We start from the raw sequence: 20,783 nt of genomic DNA, 5'->3' as shown, positions 1-20,783 counted from the left end.
TCAAATTTACTGACCAATTATTACATTACATTTCAACTGAGTAACAAGTAACAGGCTGTCTTTACCCTTTGGCTCTCCAGTCCTTATCCTGAGATGGAGTCATTTAAATATCTTGTTTAACAGTCTAAATAAGTGTTTCCATCTCCTCATACAGAACGCTTTTCATTTACTGAATGAACAAATAACTGCAGTGGATGAGTGCTTAAAAGGTAAATAAGGCAAGCATACAGATTTCTAATAGGTGAAAAACACTGTCAAATGTTTTTATAAAGTTTTTAGTTCTGTTTGGAGATTCTTTTAACACAGTGAAAGTAAGTTAATTTACCTTAAAAAGTATTAGAAGTTATTTAGACAGTCATATGGCTATAATGTTACTTTAAAGACATATTAATGCATCTAATAACTAAATTTAGAAAAATCAGATTTATGACAGTTTACTAATCGTATACACATGGGAGACTATTATCACTTTAGAAACATTTTAAAGAAATTATACATGTGAACTTCAGTAAGAAGCAAACATTCAAGGGAAAGGGCCAAGTATTAAGGAGAGAAGAGAAAAGAAAGGAACTAACAGCTGCACAGATGAATTAAGGAACTAAAATACAAGTCTTTACCTTGAAACCTAACTTGACTAAATCATGTCGTTTTAAGGCAGCATGAGTACAGGTCATAGCAATGATTTTGGCTTCTTTCACCAAAAGGTATTTAGATCTGTCTAGTCCACTTCGAAGCAGTTCAGAGGCTCTGAATTCCTATGGGAGTGGGGAAACAATGAGATACTTGTTTTAGGAAAATCATGCATACGTTCAATAATCCAGTTTATGAGACTTTATGTACAAGCTTAATATAAATATCTCGGTGGTGCCAGTGGTAAAGAACCCACCTGCCAATGCAGGTAAGACGTGAGATGTTTGATCCCCGGGTTGAAAAGATCCCCTGGAGGAGGACATAGCAACCCACTTCAGTATTCTTGCCTGGAGAATCTCATGGACAGAGGAGCCTAGTGGGCTGCAGTCCATAGGCTTACAGAGTCAGAAACAACTTAGCTGCAGCAGCATAAACTAAGCCTATCATCCAAATCGATGAACATGAGCTTGAGCAAGCTCTGGGAGTTGGTGAAGGACAGGGAAGCCTGGCGTGCTGCAGTCCATGGGGTCACAAAGAGTCGGACCCGACTGAGTGACTGAACTTAACTGACAGAACAACAATTCTGTCCATGATTAATAAGTTACTAATTAAGTTCAAATAATAACTGATATTAAAGCTACAATTTGGACTGCTTTTTTTGTTTAAGGTAAAATATTTACTGTATCAACAAGAATACTGAATATCGATCACCCTTGTACCTCCAGGAAAACAGACACTATGTCAAACATTCATAATGAAAGGAATTTACTGCAAGGAACCCATTATGCAGGTGATGGAGGAGTAGAAAAGCCAACCAGCAAATGGTGAAGTAACCCAGAGATTGGCAACAGCAGAATATTATGACCATCTGTAGGCTGCTGCTGCTAAGTCGCTTCAGTCGTGTCAGACTCTGTGCGATCCCATAAACGGAAGCCCACAGACAGAAGCCCACCAGGCTCCCCTGTCCCTGGGATTCTCCAGGCAAGAACACTGGAGTGGGTTGCCATTTCCCTCTCCAATGCATGAAAGAGAAAAGTGAAAGTGAAGTCGCTCAGTCGTGTCCGACTCTTAGCGACCCCATGGACTGCAGCCTACCAGGCTCCTCTGTCCATGGGATTTTCCAGGCAAGAGTACTGGAGTGGGGTGCCATTGCCTTCTCCGGTAGGCTAGGAAGGATAAAGAGGAGGAAGTGTTATCTAAGTCCAGAAACTGAGGTATCATTATAAGCTGGAACAGCAGTGGACCAGGTCAGCAGAAACTGGAGTCATGTAAGGGATGAAACTCCAGGCCAGAGAGCTGGTGGTGAAAAATCCTGGCTTCCTTCTTTCCTCTATTTTTGTCACATTTCTCATTGGCTAAACCCAGCCAGAAGTCAGCTGACATGAGAGGCTGGGAAATCAAAACTCCAAGGACCAGTCTCAGTCCAGACCAAGGCAGAGGATTCCAGAGCAGAGTAGGGGAATTGACAATAGATGGATGTAAGGAGTAAACGAGCCATGCAGAGTACCTAATATCAAGTTTTATCAAGTCTGAACATTATGTCATACTTATGTCAGACTTTTAAACATTTGTTTTGGTTTGTTTATTTTTAAATAAAGCATCACAGGCACAGGTGGAGGTACCCTATATTTCCTTCTTCCCACTCTCTCCCCGGACAGCTATTATTATAAATTATGTTTTTATCCTTTTATATTCTATTTATGTAATCATAAGCATACCACAACAGTCTTCCAGGTTTTACAATTTTATTTATCATTATCATACTACATATATACTACATATGTATATACATTATATATTTATTATTCTGTACCAACCATTCATCCATTTCTATCCACCTACTCACACCATGTGTCAATGTTTACTGAATATTTACTATCTGCCAGATATTGTTGCAGGAAGTGATAAAATCATATATAAAATGTACAAAGACTTTTAAGAGGAGATAATCTTTGCCCTTTTAATCTGAAGTAATCCTAAACCTTCTAACTGAGAGGAATGTGAGTCTGAAACGTGGTCCTTTTACAGTATTGCTGTAGTCTTCCAGGGATGTTTCCAATAAGGAATGAGAAAACTAGGAAGCATCCCAGGGGCCCTGGGTTCCAAACAATCTTCTCTGTCCCCTGTGTATAGTCGTGATTCTTATTTCACCTTAATAATCAGGAACATCTTGGATAACACAGCAACCTCACTTTTGGCTCACTAGTCAAAGGCATAAAGAATTTAGAATGGCCAAATTCCCAATCAAGGAACTACTGTCAAATCTCCTTAAAAAAAACCATTCCTTTCTTAAATACGAATACTTTCAAACCAGGAAAAAAAAAAAGGAGATTCAATTCATATCATAATTTTTACTTATTTCTTCAACTAGAACAATACATGCTTCTAATAATTCCACTTAAAAGTAATAATCTTGTTTGCTAGATTTGAATATTCTACTTACTTAAAAAAAAAGAAAACCAGCTTAGCTGGTTTAAAAGAAAGTAAAAAGAACTTGAGAATCCTTACCTCAAGCTGAGTAAAGATTTTCTTAATATGCCTGAAACATCCTTCAGCAATTTCCATGTCTTCTTCATAAGATCGGCCTTTAAAAATGGGTTGAGGGGCATTCGCAAAGTACTCATGAAAAGGGAAGAAAGCGGAGACTTCAGTAATATCTGGCATCGCGTTACTTTTATTTTTCACTTTGCTGATATACTCTTCCCAACGAGACATTACCTGTAAGAAAAAGAGACTTGAGGTTAAATTGGCCAGCCCTTATGTTTTAGATGGACTTCCCTGGTGGCTCAGTGGGAGAGAATCTGCCTGCCAGTGCACGAGACTTGGATTAATCCCTAAATTGGGAGGATCCCTTGGAGAAGGAAATGACAACCCACTCCAGTATTCTTGCCTGGAAAATCCCATGGACAGAGGAGCCTGGCAGGCTACCGTCCATGGGGTTGAAAAGAGTTGGTGTCCAAATGACTGAGTGACTAAACAACAACGTTTTAAATAATAAAATAAAAAAAATGCGCTTAGTTTGGTCTTCTCTGGTGGTCCAGTAGGAAAAGGAAAAGAAAAGCAATCTTTGACCCAACCAGACTATTTCTTATCCAAGTCACTGACAAACTGCTCTTCTTTTATAAAAGTAAACTTCAAGACTGTAGGGTAAAAAACCCTTAAAACATGTACAGATGGGAAAGAACCCTAGAATCATCTCATGGGACTTTTTATCTCAGATGTTTCAGACTTCCCATGCATATTCAAAACAGTTTATGATCGATGATCCAAAAAGCCCTCTTTGAACAAAGAAATTCCTAATTTTTTCACTATCTCAGTTTCTTTCCATATATGGTTAAGTCCAGCTCTAGTAGCTTTTTCATCAATTTAGCACTTGTCAACTCTTCTCCTAGATCTTCAAAATTTTTTGAATTCTCTTTAGTATACATATAAAAAACTTCTGGTTAAGCTGTCTATGTATTTGAAAGCTCATTTTATGACTTTTTGGGTATAGACAGTTTAAATATATGCTGGTGTAAATGTTAACTATGACCCCACTCAGTTCCTACTTAATTTTTGTAATTCTCTCAGTTTTTCTGTTATAACTTCAGTGTTTGTCAAACTGTGGTCCTTAGGCAGAATGTCTGAGAAGCTAAATAAAAATGTAGATTCCTGGATATCACACTGTATTATAAGAAAGCCTCTGTGGACAGAGCTTGAGAATTTTCCTTTTCAACAATTTTCCTAATGTGATTATTGTGTGTTGAAAATTGTTGATGTACACTGTGAGGCCTCCAGTTCATATTTCTCAAATTTATTAGTTAGGCCTCAATAATATATATGTTATTTCTACTACTTTTAAAAGTAGTTTTCACTAAGAGCCTGGTGATTTTTATCTTGTGACAAACATGCACCTAAGCATGACCATTACTCCATTATTCAAAGTTCTGAAGAGACTAAAATGAAGATAACTTTGCAACATCATGTATATGTCCCGTGTTTCATAGGAACCATGAAATATACTCATTTTGAATGAACTCAACTGGTTTATCAGCTTATAATGAGCATAAACTTTTTTCATATACATTTAAAAATTTCAACACTGTGATTTATACCTAAAATATGCAAATAGCATTAGTACAAAGAGAACAAATAGAGTTATACAAAAATCTTCATTATTTTATGTTCAGTCCATTTAGAATTACTAGTAAACCAAGTAAGTATTAAAATTTTATGTTTATTCATTTTATTTGGCTGTCTATTTCTCATTAATTTTCACACTCCCAAAATTAACTCTAACAAAAGCAAAAACATACCTCTAAATTGAAGTCAAAGAATTTTTAACTTAAACTCCTACTTTGAAATCAACTCTATAACAAAATGTATTTTTGGAAATTTAAACAGAAAATATACTTTTCTTTATTCCTTGATTAATATGCATATTAAAAGTAAGTTAAAAACTTCATCTGTTACCACTGGGTAGCTAGACTATTTAGTTATATTTCTATAGTAATGAAAAAAAATGAAAAAATAAAAAAGAGAGACTAGAAACTTTGTCAATAACAAAAAAGGAGAAGAAAAAAATTTAAAAGTAGCAACACTGGCCTTTCACTGAATGAGTCATCAAGTTATTTAGCAAAGAAAATTGAAGACAGTAGGAGACAAAACATTTAACATCCACAAATATAGCTTTGGCAACAGCATATATTTTAATCTACTCGAAAAAATAATTTTCAAGAAAGGATCTCCAGAACCCATCCCAGTTTCTAAAGAAAGAGTATATTCCAATAAAGTATGATTTAAATATCTTTAATCTCTTATACCTGATACAAGAAGAAATAGCCCGCAGTTTCACAAGTGTATGAAGCATCTCCTGGAACCCCTAGACTCTTCTGCAATCGTTTGACTTCTTCTAAAAGTTCTATTCTTCGAGCTAGGACATAATTAACTCTTCCATACCTAAAAATTTCAGTTAAGTAAAAAAGCAAAATTATATTATGAAGACACTTTCAAGGAAACTGTCAGCAAAATATTTAAGAAAATCATAACAGAAATAATAAATGGGCAAAGAAAATAAAAGGTAGAAAACATAGCTTACATTTACTAGGTAGCATTGGTATAAAATAACTCAAGTGGTAGTACTTTAGCTATTTTGTACCAAAGCTACTTAAAATCTACTGATGGATCAAGGATGCTGTGCAAATGTGTTGGTGGTCTGTGAGAAAGGAAAATTAACTATATTATTAAACACCTTTAGTTCAGCTATCTTTTCTTTTTTCTTCATAAAAAGACCGTCGCAAAGAAGAAAACACTATAGTACATTCAAGTGCTAGTTCATCTCATAACAAACCAGAATATAGTTTACAAACTGGCTACTCTGAATACCACTATCATAAAAGGAGGTTAGCTCTAAAACTTTTGAAATGTAATTTCAAAATTTATTTGCTTATTCTTTGGCATTGAACACAGCTTGGCATCTGGACCAAATAGGTTCATAAATATTTGCTGAATGTGTAAGAAAACTGAAATTTGGAGAGTACCTGGCCCAAAGATAGGTAGTTAAGAAAAAAAAGGGGAACCAGAACTGGATCCCAAAGCCTGTGCAAATTCTTTCCACCATAGCAAAGTGCCTGCTACGATTCCTCACCACCAAAAAAAAAAAAAAAAAGCAGCAGCAGTATACAGTGGAATCCTATGTAACATTTGCTCAAGTATTCTGTAAATCTAAAACTATATTAAAAAGTCTCAATTAATTTTAAAAAGGGAAAGCAATGTACAGGAATACTTCATTTTATTGGGCTTCACTTTACTGTACTTTGCAGATACTGCTTTTTTTTACAAATTGAAGGTTTGTGCTAACACTGCATTTAACAAGTCTATCACTGTAATTTTTCTCCAACAGCATTTGCTGTCTGTATCAAATTTTGGAGGTTCTTGAACTATTTCAAACATTTTCATTATTATTATATTTGTTATCTGTGTTCTGTGATCTCTGACATTATCACTGTAACCACTTTGGGGTGCCACGAACCATGCCCATGTAAGATGGCAAATTTAACTAATGAATGAGCATGCTCTGACTACATGTTATGCTCCATCAATTGGTTATTCCCTCATCTTTTTAATTATGACAAAGAGAAAAATGAAATAATTGCACAATCAAATAAACACACACATTACTAATAAGGCCTGGAGCTTGGCTTACCCATCGGAAAGCAAAAAGAGTTTTTCCCCAAGAAAATTGGTAGTACCAGAAATCACTTTAAAAATTCTACTTTTCTATTATAATATTCTCTAAAAACTATAAATTATATTGCAATACACTTATAATTACAGTACTTAGCATTTCATCAGCCTGTATACATTCACTGAAATCTGGATTAGCAGATTTTTAGAGTTGAGTCCACTTAATAAGTTAGGTTCAACAAGAAGAAATACCCATGGGAAGAATTCAGAAGCATTACCAGCTGTTCAAAAATTAAGAATCCAGAGCCCTAAGTAACTTAAGGTATGTTGATCTTGCCCTCTGAGTTTTTAGAAGCTAAAAAATATTTGGTGAGCTCTTTAATATAAGAACTCTAAATAAATGCAACATAGTAATTTAATACTCTTTTAAGTTCTTTTGATGTCTATAATCAATTTAGTAATGATTACAAAAGTAATGTTCAATAGTCAAAGGCTGTATTAATTATGTACAGCTGTTAATTATGTCTCTGTCAGAAATCAAGCTTTAAAAACTAGTTTAATTATAAATGAAACGAGCTGTTTTTTATACAGCAACTTTGAAGGAAAAACCAAAATACTAATAGCAGAAGAAATCTGACTTGTAAAATTTTAGTCACTTTATGTCATATTAACATAAACTCCAGCTAACCTGGCAATAAATTCCTGAAATAATACTTACAACCCCAAAGCTTATACAATCACTAATCTCCAATTGCATTTTGTTAAGGGAATCTACCTAATTGGTGCCCAGATTAAATGAAATTAAATGTCTAGATGAAATGTAAAAAGAAATTGTGTAAAGTTGTATTATTTGGGTTTGGCAATGTTGACTTCAGTAAACAGAAAGCAAATGGAAATCTGCAATTTAAAAAAGATGAACAAGATAACTCTTGTTCTGAAATAACCATGTGTTTGAGGGAAAAAATGACATAAACATGTAGAACTGGAGCAGAGGGAAATCATGACCAGACTTTGGGGTCAACCTAGTACACCTATGTAGGTTATGCTAAAACCTGTCAGAATTCAGTTGGATTATTCACTGCTCTCTTTCCTGTTGTTTTTTCTTTACTAAAGAAAAAGAGGAGAAGGTTAAAAATTCTTCGTATATTATTTCAAAACTCATCCCCGTTTGCTCACCTGCTGAAATCTTTCTCTGTCTCCAGCTCTTCTTCTCCATGACCAAGACGCAGGAGGTGGCGCTCGTCAATGTCTAAAGCCATGATTTTCTCAAACAACTGGTTCAGGGCCTGAAGAATAAAAAAGAGAACGAGTGAGTTTTAAAGAATCAGTAGGCTCCTTTAAAAGTAACAAAAACAATCACAAGGGTAGAAATGAATGAGTATTGCCCAGTGAGATCACAAGGAAACATATTAGGTCATTTATAATTTAAACGAAATAGTGTTTTTATTGATTTGTGATAATGCAATATATGTATGTGTAGTCAAATAATAACTGGAAATCATAAAAAGTCATCTGTCTATTACATCTCTGATAATTTATGAAAAGAGAAGGCTCTGGCTCAGTTTCTATTTCCCTCAAGTAGTAATAATTACTAAAATAATTAACAATCACATCAAATTTCACTTTACTCAACAAAATTTCTATGAGTTGCAGAAAACTGGAAGGGTTTTGTGGCTGGAGAAGGCCTCCCAGGAGGTGTGCTGGTAGAAGGCATCAAGAGGACCTCGGAGAGGAACCCAAAGTGCAGCACTCAGATCTTAGGCTGAGAGTCTAAATCAGCTCTTGACACAATAAGGAATAGAGCACTAATTGTAAACTGTTCTGATGAAAGACATTTACCCATGAAATGTTCATCTTTGGGGCTTCCTGAAATCCTAGCACTTATTATCTGAACATTTGCAGTCACAAGGTTTTGTAGAAAGGCAAACATTTCATTGCATTTAAAGATACACTAATAAAAATGACATTTAAAAATAAGCCCCCACTCAAATATTTCTCTGAATTTACCACTAGTCTAGCCCTGACCATGAAGTCAATAGCCAACCTTGTAAACATCCAAGCTATAAAGTATCCAGCTATCTTTTACTACCAAAATTCTAGCAATTAGAGCTCAGAAACTGATGAGATAAAACAAAATTTTCTGAAAAAATAATTCACACTATCCAAACTCTTAATATTCTCCTTCTAAAACTTGAGATACAATAGATCAGACCACATGGCATTACTCACTATTTAAACCTTCCCTATCTAAACTTATGAACCACATAGATTTAGAGGGCAAAAAATACTCGCACATGGCGATCTCAGAAAAAACTGTAAGATTTCATCATGAATTAAAGCGATGTTGGAGAATGGCTTGAATCACATATTCAAACCAAAATCTGGTATACAAACTCTGAAAAATAAACAATTTGTATTAAAGAGGATGATTTGATTATCAGAGGATCAAAGACATCTTGGGCTATTTTTGCAAAATAACATCATCTCTAAAACAGTGCTACACAAGTCAGTCATAAGTAGAGGATACTACAGAAAGTCATTATCGAGTTATGACAAAATTTGTTTAAAAAAAAAAAAAAAACCAGTATGTTAACACATGAATAATATCTTACTCATTCTAAGAAGTTGAAAATAGGTAAAATTATTACAGACTAAATTTCATTAAACAGAAGAAAGAAAAAGTCTTTAGACAGTTTGCTTCTTTTATCAAGATAAAGTTTCAATTACCCTCTCCCCTGCACAATTTTAGTATACCATGCCAGTTACTTACAAACATTAAAGATAAGAAAACAGAGTGAATGAATTGGATGGACAGTTAATAGTTTTAACATTCTGGGATTAAAAGTTGATGAATAACAGAATAAGTAACATTGAGCATTCTAAAAACCCAGTGCTTCTTCACAGACCAGTTTAAAAAAAAAAAAAAAACTAGTGAGCTGAAAGCACTATTTTTAATATGTATTCAGAGAAAACAAGTACCTTTGGCACAGACTACTGTGCAAGTTTCACAACATGTTTCAGAAGATTCTGAGAGCTGCCTGTCACATTTTACATGAGAATTAATAAATATTACTTGTTCTTCCTTATTTCTATGACAGCTTTAGAATAAATACCCTGGCACACATATAGATGTAAAGACCATTTTTCATCCATCATTTACAACAAAGGAGTTTGTTTTTCTTGTTTTAGTTGCTCAGTTGTGTCCAACTCTTTGCGACTCCATGGACAGCAGCCTGCCAGGCTTGTCTGTCCGTGGGATTCTCCAGGCAAGAATACCGGAGTGGGTTGCCATTCATTTCTCCAGGGGATCTTCCTGACCCAGGGATTGAACCTGGGTCTCCCACATTGCAGGCAAATTCTTTACCAGCTCAGATTCTTTACCATCCGAGCCATAAGGAAGGCCCAGCTATTTATACATGTTTTATGTATTGGACCAGCAACCTCAAACAGTCCACCCAAGTAATATACATATTCATATGTATACTTCATAAGAACTTAAAATTCAATCCAGTTTCAATATGATATAGGTTCAGTCTTTTAGGAATATCCGTTCTAGTAGCAGAAAAATACTACTAGTAAGGGGTAATGCTTTTAAAGAAAAAGGTCTAGCTAAGAATGGAAGATGGGGGGGAAAAGTCAATTACCATGTATCCAAATATTCCTCTCAGCTTTTCCATATGTGGACTGCCTCTATTAGAATGGTCTGGTCATGACCAGTGATAATCCAAGATTAACTCAACAACAAACACTATGCTCATCAGCCTTTGCTGGTATGCTGTGTGCCCATAATCAGGTTATCATATATGCAGAAATCTACACTGTGCTTCCATGCATCTCCTGTTCCATACATGCACATCCACTTCACACTAGCATGTGCACAGATGAGCGCACATGTACATACACATTCCCTTTTTCTTACCTGATTGGAATGAGTAACAATCAGAGTCCTCTGCTCTGGGAAATTGTGGTAGATGTTGGATATAATTTGAACTGCCACATCTGTTTTTCCTGTACCTGGTGGGCCCACAACCTAAAAAAGCAGATGAACACATAGCAAACTACTGAATTACCACAATGTTAGAAAAAGAAAATTTTAAACCTGAAAGATGAAACAAGTTAAAAATTTTGCTGGGTAAGTTCAATGCAACACGGAGAAGGTAAGAGTTAGTGCACTTGAAGATGAATCAATAGAAATCAGCCATCCTGAATAAAAAGCAGAAAAAAAGATTCATGCCTTCATGAATCTATGGGGCAATATTAAAAGGTCTGATATCCTTGAAGTTCTAGAGAGGGGGAAAAGTATACAGTGTAGAAAAGTATTTAAAGAAATAATGGCTGGAAATTTCTCAAATCTGGCAAAAGACATAAATCAACAGATTCAAGAAGCTCACTGAAGCATAAGCAGAATAATACCAAAGAAATCTAAGACCAGACATATAATAATTAAATGGCTGGAATCTAAAGAAAAAAAAATCTTAATAGTAACTAGAGAAAAATGATATATTACATATAGCAAAAAGACATTTCAGATGACTGTGCACTTCTCATCAGTACCATGGAAACCAAAAGGAAGTGGAATCACATTTTTAAAGGGCTGAAGAGAGAAAACTATGAATGAAAATTCTATGTCCAGTGAAAAATATTTTAAAGAACGAAAATGAATTAGAGATACTCTTAGATGAAGGAATACAAAGGTAATTCATTGTTAGCTGATCTGTTCTTCAAATTGGTAAAAGGAATTCTTCAGACAAGGGAAATGACACCAGGGAATTCCATGGTGGTCCAGTGTTTAGGACTCTGCGCTTCTACTACTGGGGGCGTGGGTTCAATCCCTGGTCAGGGAAGTAAGATCCCACATGCTGCACAGCAAAAAAAAAAAAAAAAAGGAAATGATACCAGAGGATACTTAAGATATCAGGAATAAAGGATAAATGGTAAATGTAATAGACTATTCTCCACTGGAGTTCTTTAAAATATGTTTGATGTCTGTAATAAAAAATTTTAATATTGTGTGATAGTATTTTCAATGGATTTACAGGTAAAATATATGGCAACTACAACATAAAATGGGAAGGTAAAGGGACTTATATGGAATCAAGGATCTTCCATTCAATTTAAGAGACAAAATATTGATTCTAAGTAGGCTGTGAAAACATTTAAGTACGTATATTATAATTCTCTAGAGTAGCCATTAAGAAAAATTATACAAGAGATATAAACAAAACAGATAAGTAGAAATGAAACACTAAAAACTATTGAAATAACTCAGAAAAGGGCAGGAAAAGGGAAAGAGGAGCACACAAAAAGGGAACAATCATAAAAAAGAAATAATAAAACGGGAGGCTTAAATCCAAACACATTAATAAGAACATTAAATGTAAATGGACTGAACATACCAATTAAAAGCAGAGACTTCAGAATAGAGGGAAAATGAAATGCCCAAACATATGCTGTCTACAAGAAACTCACTTTAAATATAACAGGTAGGTTAGAAGCGAAAGGACAGTAAAAGATTTGTCATGTAAATACTAATCAAAGAAAGTTGCATTGGCTATATTAATATCAAAGTAGGCTTTAGAGCAAAGCAAGTTACCAGTGATGAAGACAGACATTATACATGACAGAAGCATCAATTCACCAATAAGATACAACGACCCTGAAAGGGTACGTACATCTCCATAAAGCTTTAAAACACATGAAGCAAAACCTGACAGAACTCAAAGGAGAAGCGAATTCACAACTGCAGTTGGAGACTTCAACACTCCTCTGTCAAGGACAGAGAGGTACTGAGCAGCAGCAACAACCAAATGGCATACAGAGGACACTCCACTCAAGACAACAGAGCACATATTCAAGTGTACATGGAATAGTCACCAACAGATCATGTCCTGGGCCATACAACAAACCTTACTAAATTAAAAAAATGAAAATTACAGAAAGTATTCAATATGCTCTCTGACCATAATGGATATAGACCAGGAAACCAGTAACTGGAAGACAACAAGAAAACCTCCCAATACCTGGAAATTAAACACACTTCTAAATCAGTGTCAACAGAACTTTTCTGCAAAAAGCCAGCAAATAAACACTTTATGCATTGTGGCAGCATAAAAAGGCTACCGGTAGTACATAAACAAATGGCCATAGCTCAGTTCTAATGAAACATTTTTTATGAACATTGAAATGAGTAGTGTCCAATGACATAAGATGCCACAATTACCTATAATTACTTAATTCAATTGGGTTTCTGTGCTTAAAAATGGAATATACTCTGAAAATCTGATGCTTACTTCTAGTCTGAATCCATTTAAGAACTAGTAGAACAGTAATTCTCTTACCATAGTTAGCCCAGGCTGCATTCCAGCACGGATGGCCTCTATCTGTGTATGAGTGAACTGAATTGTATTCCTGCAAATTAGAGTTGATAAGAAATTGGTTAAACATGAAGATGGATGATGTTAATAAGAATTTAGACAAGGAGAGGTCTGGACATTTGCTCTGTATTTGTCCCTGGTCTCCCAATCTCTTCTTCCTCCCACCCGAACCCTTTCTGTGGCTGTGCGTGTGCAGCAAAAAGTACATAAAGACATACAGTTAACAAATGTTAAATGCACAGTACAGTATTGTTAACTATAAGCACAATGCTGCACAGTAGATCACGTGACTGACCCAGTCTATTCTGAATGACTTTCTTTACCTCTGCCCCTCCACAGACCAATTAAAACTGAATGAATCTTGTGGAAAGAAAAGATGACAGATATTTTTCAATATGGTTAGCCCAGATCTTAACTGGAGTGTCAGAGTACTGGTTCCCCATCTAATACCAAACACAATGCCACTTTTTTACTCATGACACACATGCACAAGGTTAGCTGCTAAATGTACGACATGGTCATGAAGTAAGAACCTTGGGGTCACATTCAGGCAGACTGCTAATATTTCTTTTTCATAGTACCTGAAAACGTTTCTTTTTGAAATATTACAAAAAGGTCAAAAATGTCTGAACTATTGAGTCAACTAACAGAAGAAAAGTAAAGAGGGTCCAGAAACAGAAGTTTCTTAAAATTTTCAAAGAATCAGAAAAACTTTTAAATATTACTAACCCATGTGAAATAGCAAACTATTATCTATTACTATAATTAGCAGAGGCAGTGAAATTACCGTTTGGGTTGGTTGTAAGGATAAGGACCTCTATTAGGAATAACATGAGGTTCAACAATTAAAGTTTTTGCCTCCTCAGTGTCTTCATCTTCCCCGTCTACATCTTTCCGCTTCTTCCCCTTTCCACTTCTTACTGGAAAAGTGATCCTACAAGACCAAAACCTTTGTTTATTTTCACAATTAACAACAATTTGCCAAGTACCTGTCTCATGCATGACATTATACAGAGGACAATAATGAGCAAGAATCATTTATGGTTTAAATGAATTTACTCTCTGCATATAAATTTCAAAAAAGTAGATTTAAAAGCACTGAAATGTGGTTAAAGGTATTTAGATTAAGAAAAAGGCCACTGATTAAGGGAGAATCAAAGAAGAAACATTTATCTAATTTTTTTTCCTATGGGAAATAACATTTTTTTAACTGGGATAATATTCATGTAAAAGTCACCATTTTAAAAGGTTCAATTCAATCGGTTTTAGTACGTTCACAAGGTTGTATAGTCATCACTACTCTAAAGCCAGAATATTTCCATCACTCCAAAGGAAACTCCATGTCAATTAAGCAGTCGCTCCTTATTCCAACTCAAACCTAGCCTCTGGCAATCAGTCTACTTTCTGTCTTTTTATCAGACTATTCCGGTCATTTTGTGTGAACGGAATCATAGAGTATTTGTTCTCTTCTGGCTAGCTTCTTTCACTTAGCATAATGTTTACAAAAGACAATTTACATACTTACAGCATATCACTGTAAAGTGCTTTACACATTGTCCTTCATTTAATTAGAAAAGGCTTTATGGGAAAGGTAGTATCTAAAATGAATTTCAAAAGACATTCCAGGAAGAAACAGCCAGTTCTACATAAGTTTAGGATACAGCAGAGAAAACTAGAGAGGCTAGACTGGCACCTGGTTATGACACCTCTGGAATATCAAGCCTTTAAGGCAGAAGTTCTTAGCCTGGGGTCAGGGATACCCCAGGAAGCAACTCCCCATAGGTACCTGGTGGAGAGTCAATGAAAACTTAAGATTAAACTAAAAAGTTAATTCTCTATTTGTACTTTTTCCAGTCTTTGTTCACATTCTGAAAAAAAACAGATTAAAAAAAAAGCTAAGAACCAAAGAAACTAAGAGGTCAGTTTTCATCAGACAGTGGAATGACTCTAGCAGTAGGCATCATGTAATGGATTTAAGAAAGGAGACAAGGGGCAGGAAAGACACTACCATTACAAAGACTGAAAGTGCTGAGGGTTTAGAGAGGGAGCCATCAGGACTGACATTTGAAAAAAAAAAAATGTATCCTTAAGGCAGAATCTGTAAGACACAGCAGGAGTGATGGGAATAGAAAGGTTAAAAAATAATGCTGAGATTTCAGTTGATTTTGCCATTAACAAGATTAGAGAAGTATGGAGGAAGACTAGGTTTGAGAATTAAAAAGGGTACATGTTTTTAATATGTATAATTATTATATTTATATTTAATGGTTAATTAAAAGCTATATGTTCTAATTTGCAACTAAGAAAGTAATTAAATCCTTTGCTAACATCCCAGGTATACCTAGTGCTTTGCCACTAATTCATATGATGGAATTCACGAAGCATTCAGTACTTCAGGTACTCTGTTTTTTTTTTTTTTACTAAAACTAATCCAAAGCTCCTTTAATTTTGAGTATAACAATATTATTAATATTTAAAATTGTGAAAGCAAATAGGGTTAAAAGAAGAATTTTTTCCTAAAAAGCAAGAGTTCAAAATCACATGGCTCTTTATATTAATTAGGACTTATTTCTTCAGTCAAAGGCCACAAATATACCAATATAATACTCTTCAAACTGATTCCTTGTAAGACAAAGGCTACTTTTACTGTGGTCTTAAAATAGCTACTACACAAAGAATTAGAAATAGTCTAATAAAATAAATTTATCCCAGTGATTATATGGGGAAGGTGAAAACTACCCAAACAAAATCTAGATATGATACTTAAACCTTACTTTAGCTACAGTCCTGATGGCCTCACTCAGAATGACTACAGAAAGCTTGGAAAGGAGTATATCCAGTTTTGACTTTACCTGAAAGGGGGTATCTGTAGAGCTGGGTCATCCACAGTTACTTTAACATTATGACCAGGAAAGCTGGCTTTTAAGTGTTCAATGGAGAGAAATGTATCATTGAAATCAAGGGTGGCAATCTGATTGGGCATTTTGGAATAATGTGCACTACTTGGATCCCCATAACCTAAAATGATGTCATGCAGCCAGTCAGGTACCACACAATCAGTATTCATCAGGTTCCGGATAGTCTCCAGCACAGCCTGTCAGTAAGACGACAAAAACCGATTTGTCAGGAAGACATCTCAAACATTTGCACTTCAGTGGAATGTAGAGCTGGCTGCACTAATCCAGAATTCCCAAGTGTTTCAAGGCAAGAAGCTATTTTCTGCTGACAGGTGCTTGGCTAAACTGAATCAACAGCTATATTTCCAGCTGATACCATACACTGAGTTAAACAAAAGACCAAACTTAGCAAGAACAGTTTATCCATTAGGAGATCATTTAGACAAAATGTCATAGATGAGTTTACCACTTGACTTCTGTTGAGTAGGATGAAAATCTGATCAGGTCTACACAATAGCAAGAAAACATATAGAACAAACCCTTGAAAAAAATGTTTCCTCTTAGAAATTACTACAGTTTCCTCCACCTTATAGCCTATAGTTCCTCATTACTGAGACACATACAACCAGAAGCACATTAATGTATGCCTTGATTGTGAAACACATAATTTAGAAATACTAAAATTAGCACTGCTAGAGATAATAAATTAAATGAACAATGATAAAAATGAAATGTCTAAATTTCAGAATGAAAGAATTAGGACTACAATAAGAGGTCCCCATAATAGTTAATATATACATTGTCAAAAGTAATTACTAGAAGCCAAGGCAGATTCTTAAGACTTTCCAATAATTATTTCAACAAAGTGATCTATGTAACATACGAAAATCAGGTTAGGCAATTAATTTCAAAGAATAACAAAACCAGGCATTTTTATATTATAAATGCTCCACATCCAACAAGATAATGAAATAACAAGATAGTGTATGTTAATCACACTTATCTTATTTTCTTGAACTAATCTTTAAACCTAAAATTCTCTTAGTCTCATCAAAAGACAAAATAAGATTTAGCAAATAAATTTATCTTATATTTAATCTATAAGTTAAGAATTTAAGAGATTTGTTTAAAATCAAAACAAAAGCAGTGATCACTATTTTAAATCTTTTTAAACCTAGTATCTATGTAGTTATGCCTTAAAAGTTATTCAAATGAAGATACAGTACTTTTAATTATATAGCCCAAAAATTACCTTAAAGTTATTTTCCTTTGGTTTTCTTCTCATTATTACATTGAAAGTTTCATACACATCTTCTGCTCCATTTTGTATAGTATTGGTCATATCTTGTTGATACTGATTTGGATCCAAAAACACTCTAAAAGTCCTTGATTCTCCTCTAAGACTGGGTCTGGGTTCAGGTCCTAGACATTTTTTTTTTAAGTTTGTTAAATGAAATATATATGTTTCAAATATCAAAGTAAGTTAGCAGTATTCCTTTTCTAGAAATGATGAGTAAACTATTCAGACTTAACTGCAAGCCATTCCTCCAACTAGAATGACTTTCACTCATCCATTTCAAATTCCAAGCTGAAAAGATTTTCTCCTTTCTCTAAATTGTTACTATTTCTTCCCAGAACAATCATGTGATGTTTATGGTACAATGCCATGAACTGCAATTATTTGTGTATGCCCTCAACTGGAAGAGGGGCCTTACAAATCAAAGAGCTTTACTTGTGTCAGTTACTCATAGCGCCTTCTGTGTGTGTGCATGTTAGTTGTTCAGTTGTGTCCAACTCTTCTTACGACCCCATGGACTGTAGCCCACGAGGCTCCTCTTGCAGGCAAGAATACGGGAGTGGGTTGCCATTTCCTTCTCCAGGGGATCTTCCTGACCCAGTGATTGAACCTGGGTTTTCTCCCCTGCAGGCAGATTCTTTACTGACTGAGCCACCAAGGAAGCCCCAAGGAGATGCTTCTAAATAGGGTTATGCTGGCATCTTGGGCAAGATAAATCCTTTTAGAAGACAGTTCTGCTGAGGTACTTGACATTCCTGGCCCCACCCATCAAACATTACTAGCTGACCATCCCTTCCCTACCCCGGTCATATGACATCACAGACACCACCATGCATTTTACATTGCAGGAGAGTGTGGCTCCATTCATGAGCCTCTGCTAGCATGAATCACATCAGTGAAACTTAAAAGCAGAAATTAGGAAGATATATCAGGGAACAGCTGTAGGTGGTATTAAGATGTTTTTAAAAGCAATAAAGTATCATAAAAGGAAGAGTTTTAAATATAGGCAATTTCAAAAGAGCCTGTCCAAAATCTTATACAGAAGTCCAGAAACCATATTATTTATCTCTAAAACTGGGTGGTAGATACCTTACACACTGCTATATATATAATCCTTTGTGCTGATTTAGTATATAAAACAACTAAAACATTACCTAGTACGCAAAAAGGCAAAGAAATTTTTCATTATGTACACAGTCTTTCAAAAATAAAGATCATCATACCGTCTTCAATGACACGCCCTTTATCATCTAGCATGCCCTGGATTTCACAGCCTCTGACATAAACTAGGCCAACCTGCTCAATAAAAGGTCTTCTTCGGTCAAACTTGGTACCATAAGGTTTTGTGGGACGCACAGTAATTAAAAAGCATACATCATGCTTCCGAAGGCCTAGTAAAACATAAAACACATTTTCATTTATTAGAATGCTGCTACTTTCTGTCTTCCATTGGTAAATTCTCTTCCTTTTATCTTTGGAAAAGATATAAAAAATATTTAAAATATCAGAGATGATCAATGATTATATTTACTTTGTAATACAATTATAGACTTCCTATACCTTTAATACTCAATGTTTGAAGCAATAATTAAATAAAAATTTTTCTTTATATTAAAATAAGGAAATTTATGCCATATATACATTACTGAATAAATCCTCTAGATCATGTTACAACTCCAAAATTAGATGCTTGTCATCTTTCTTATTTTTAACATTCTTAATAAGTAACCAAAAATATGGCTGGCATCTATATCATATTTAGCAAGTTTCTAACATCAGTTTAAACTATTCATCAGTGTCATTTCAACAATAGTCTAACTGCATTTCACCAGAACAGGTCAACTCTAGAATAATTCATCAAGGCACGAAAACACTGTTTACAGACAGCATCTTGAGGAGACAGCCAAATATATGTTGCTTCAGTTGGCAAATACTGAAATTTTCATAAGCAAATGTCAAGAAACAGGATACTTGTGCCAAAGTCCGTAGTTTCCCATTCATTAGCTCAAATAATGGATTAAATAAGATTCCCAGCTCTATTAAAAGCAGACATACTGGAAGATGAGGGATTTTTATTTAGACCACACAGCATGTAATGTTATATATCATTTTTTTCTCATTCATTTTTGGTTAGTTATTGTATAGTATGAATGCAAATTTGAACATTTTGCTTGCTCATAACCTTGGTAACAAGATAAACAACTCAATCAAATCAGCAAATGTAAGTGTGGCTAGTATTAGCACCATTCTGGTGGTTTCAATATGGAATATGGTTCAAGTGTGCTAGAAATAATAACTGACTCATAATAATGATTTGATTGCTTATTTCCCAACAAATTCTAGGCAATGAAGTAGGAGAACAATGAAAATGAAGGGGAAATGATCTACTATGTCAGTGGCACTGCCTATATAGCTTCTGATGCACACAACTCATTGAAACCTCCAAGTCTTACAGTTAAAGAATTGGGCCTGAGAAGTAATTTTGTCCCTACCAATGTCACTTTTTGGCATCACAGATAGATACTGTGGGATGTCTCAGTCCACATTAAAAATACTTGCATTACAATAATCTCAACGCTTTCAACCATTTGCATTTACTCCATCCTGGCTTTGTCTTCTAGATATTTGTTTCATTAATTCTGTTTCTGTAATTTTAAATGGGGTAATGGAGAACATAATGACTTGAGCTTCATACTTTCTTGAAGAGACAACGATCTTTTATAGTATTTAGCTTCATTTCCACAAAACTTTTGTTTTTTACAGGACAACGCTCATTACTGTTTACAGAACTTCTCTCTCATTTTTTATCTGGTTGCTCTATCTGGAACCAATAAAGGGCCTGCATTTTGTCTGTGGCTTCCCAGAAAATACTCTTCTACCCACCATGCCCCTGACTGGGTCCCAACTCCCAGGCCACAGACACGTACCACCTGAGCTCCGCCTCCTGCCAGATCAGCATTAGACTCTCATAGGAATGTGAACCTCACTATGGTGCATGCTCCTTATGACAATCTAATGCCTGATGATCTTATTCTGCATTATGCTGAGTCGTATAATTATTTCACTATATATCAGAGTGTAATAATAATAGAAATAAAGTACACAATAAATGTTATGCATTTGAATCATCCCAAAACCATCCCCCTACTCCCATTCATGGAAAACTGTCTTCCACGAAACCTGTCTCTGGTGCCAAAAAGATTGGGGACTGCTGCCCCAAATAAATCTCTCATCCCACAATCCCCTATTGTTTCCTATCTTGCCCATCAAAATTTATCCATTGTATTTCTCATCTGCCAGAGGTCCATTAAAATAAAAAAATAAGATGACTTGATGGGCTTCTGATTAGCTGTCTCCAAAGTAATGGAAGTAAGGAGTTCCCAAGAGGTTTGGGGTAAAGAACCTCTTTCCCCCCTTAAC

At 35.0% G+C, this 20,783-nt stretch overlaps 1 protein-coding gene across 1 annotated transcript in view; it reads right to left on the bottom strand.

Moving 5' to 3' along the window:
* Window positions 1-20,783, bottom strand: part of AQR (aquarius intron-binding spliceosomal factor) — an 86,176-nt gene that overhangs the window by 22,837 nt on the left and 42,556 nt on the right. Inside the window, exons 18-27 of the mRNA XM_006057191.4 lie at window positions 18,587-18,754; window positions 17,319-17,488; window positions 16,022-16,263; window positions 13,957-14,103; window positions 13,134-13,203; window positions 10,715-10,825; window positions 7,972-8,081; window positions 5,433-5,568; window positions 3,139-3,348; window positions 618-755 (exon numbers count right to left, since the gene is read on the bottom strand). Coding sequence (XP_006057253.1) covers window positions 618-755; window positions 3,139-3,348; window positions 5,433-5,568; window positions 7,972-8,081; window positions 10,715-10,825; window positions 13,134-13,203; window positions 13,957-14,103; window positions 16,022-16,263; window positions 17,319-17,488; window positions 18,587-18,754 — 1,502 coding nt within the window. The remainder of the gene's footprint in view (window positions 1-617; window positions 756-3,138; window positions 3,349-5,432; window positions 5,569-7,971; window positions 8,082-10,714; window positions 10,826-13,133; window positions 13,204-13,956; window positions 14,104-16,021; window positions 16,264-17,318; window positions 17,489-18,586; window positions 18,755-20,783) is intronic.

Source organism: Bubalus bubalis, chromosome 11 (genome assembly GCF_019923935.1).
Source record: "Bubalus bubalis isolate 160015118507 breed Murrah chromosome 11, NDDB_SH_1, whole genome shotgun sequence".
NCBI classification, from domain to species: Eukaryota; Metazoa; Chordata; class Mammalia; order Artiodactyla; family Bovidae; genus Bubalus; species Bubalus bubalis.
The sequence above is the reverse complement of the archived record's forward strand: the minus strand, read 5'-3'. Positions and strand labels throughout refer to the sequence as shown.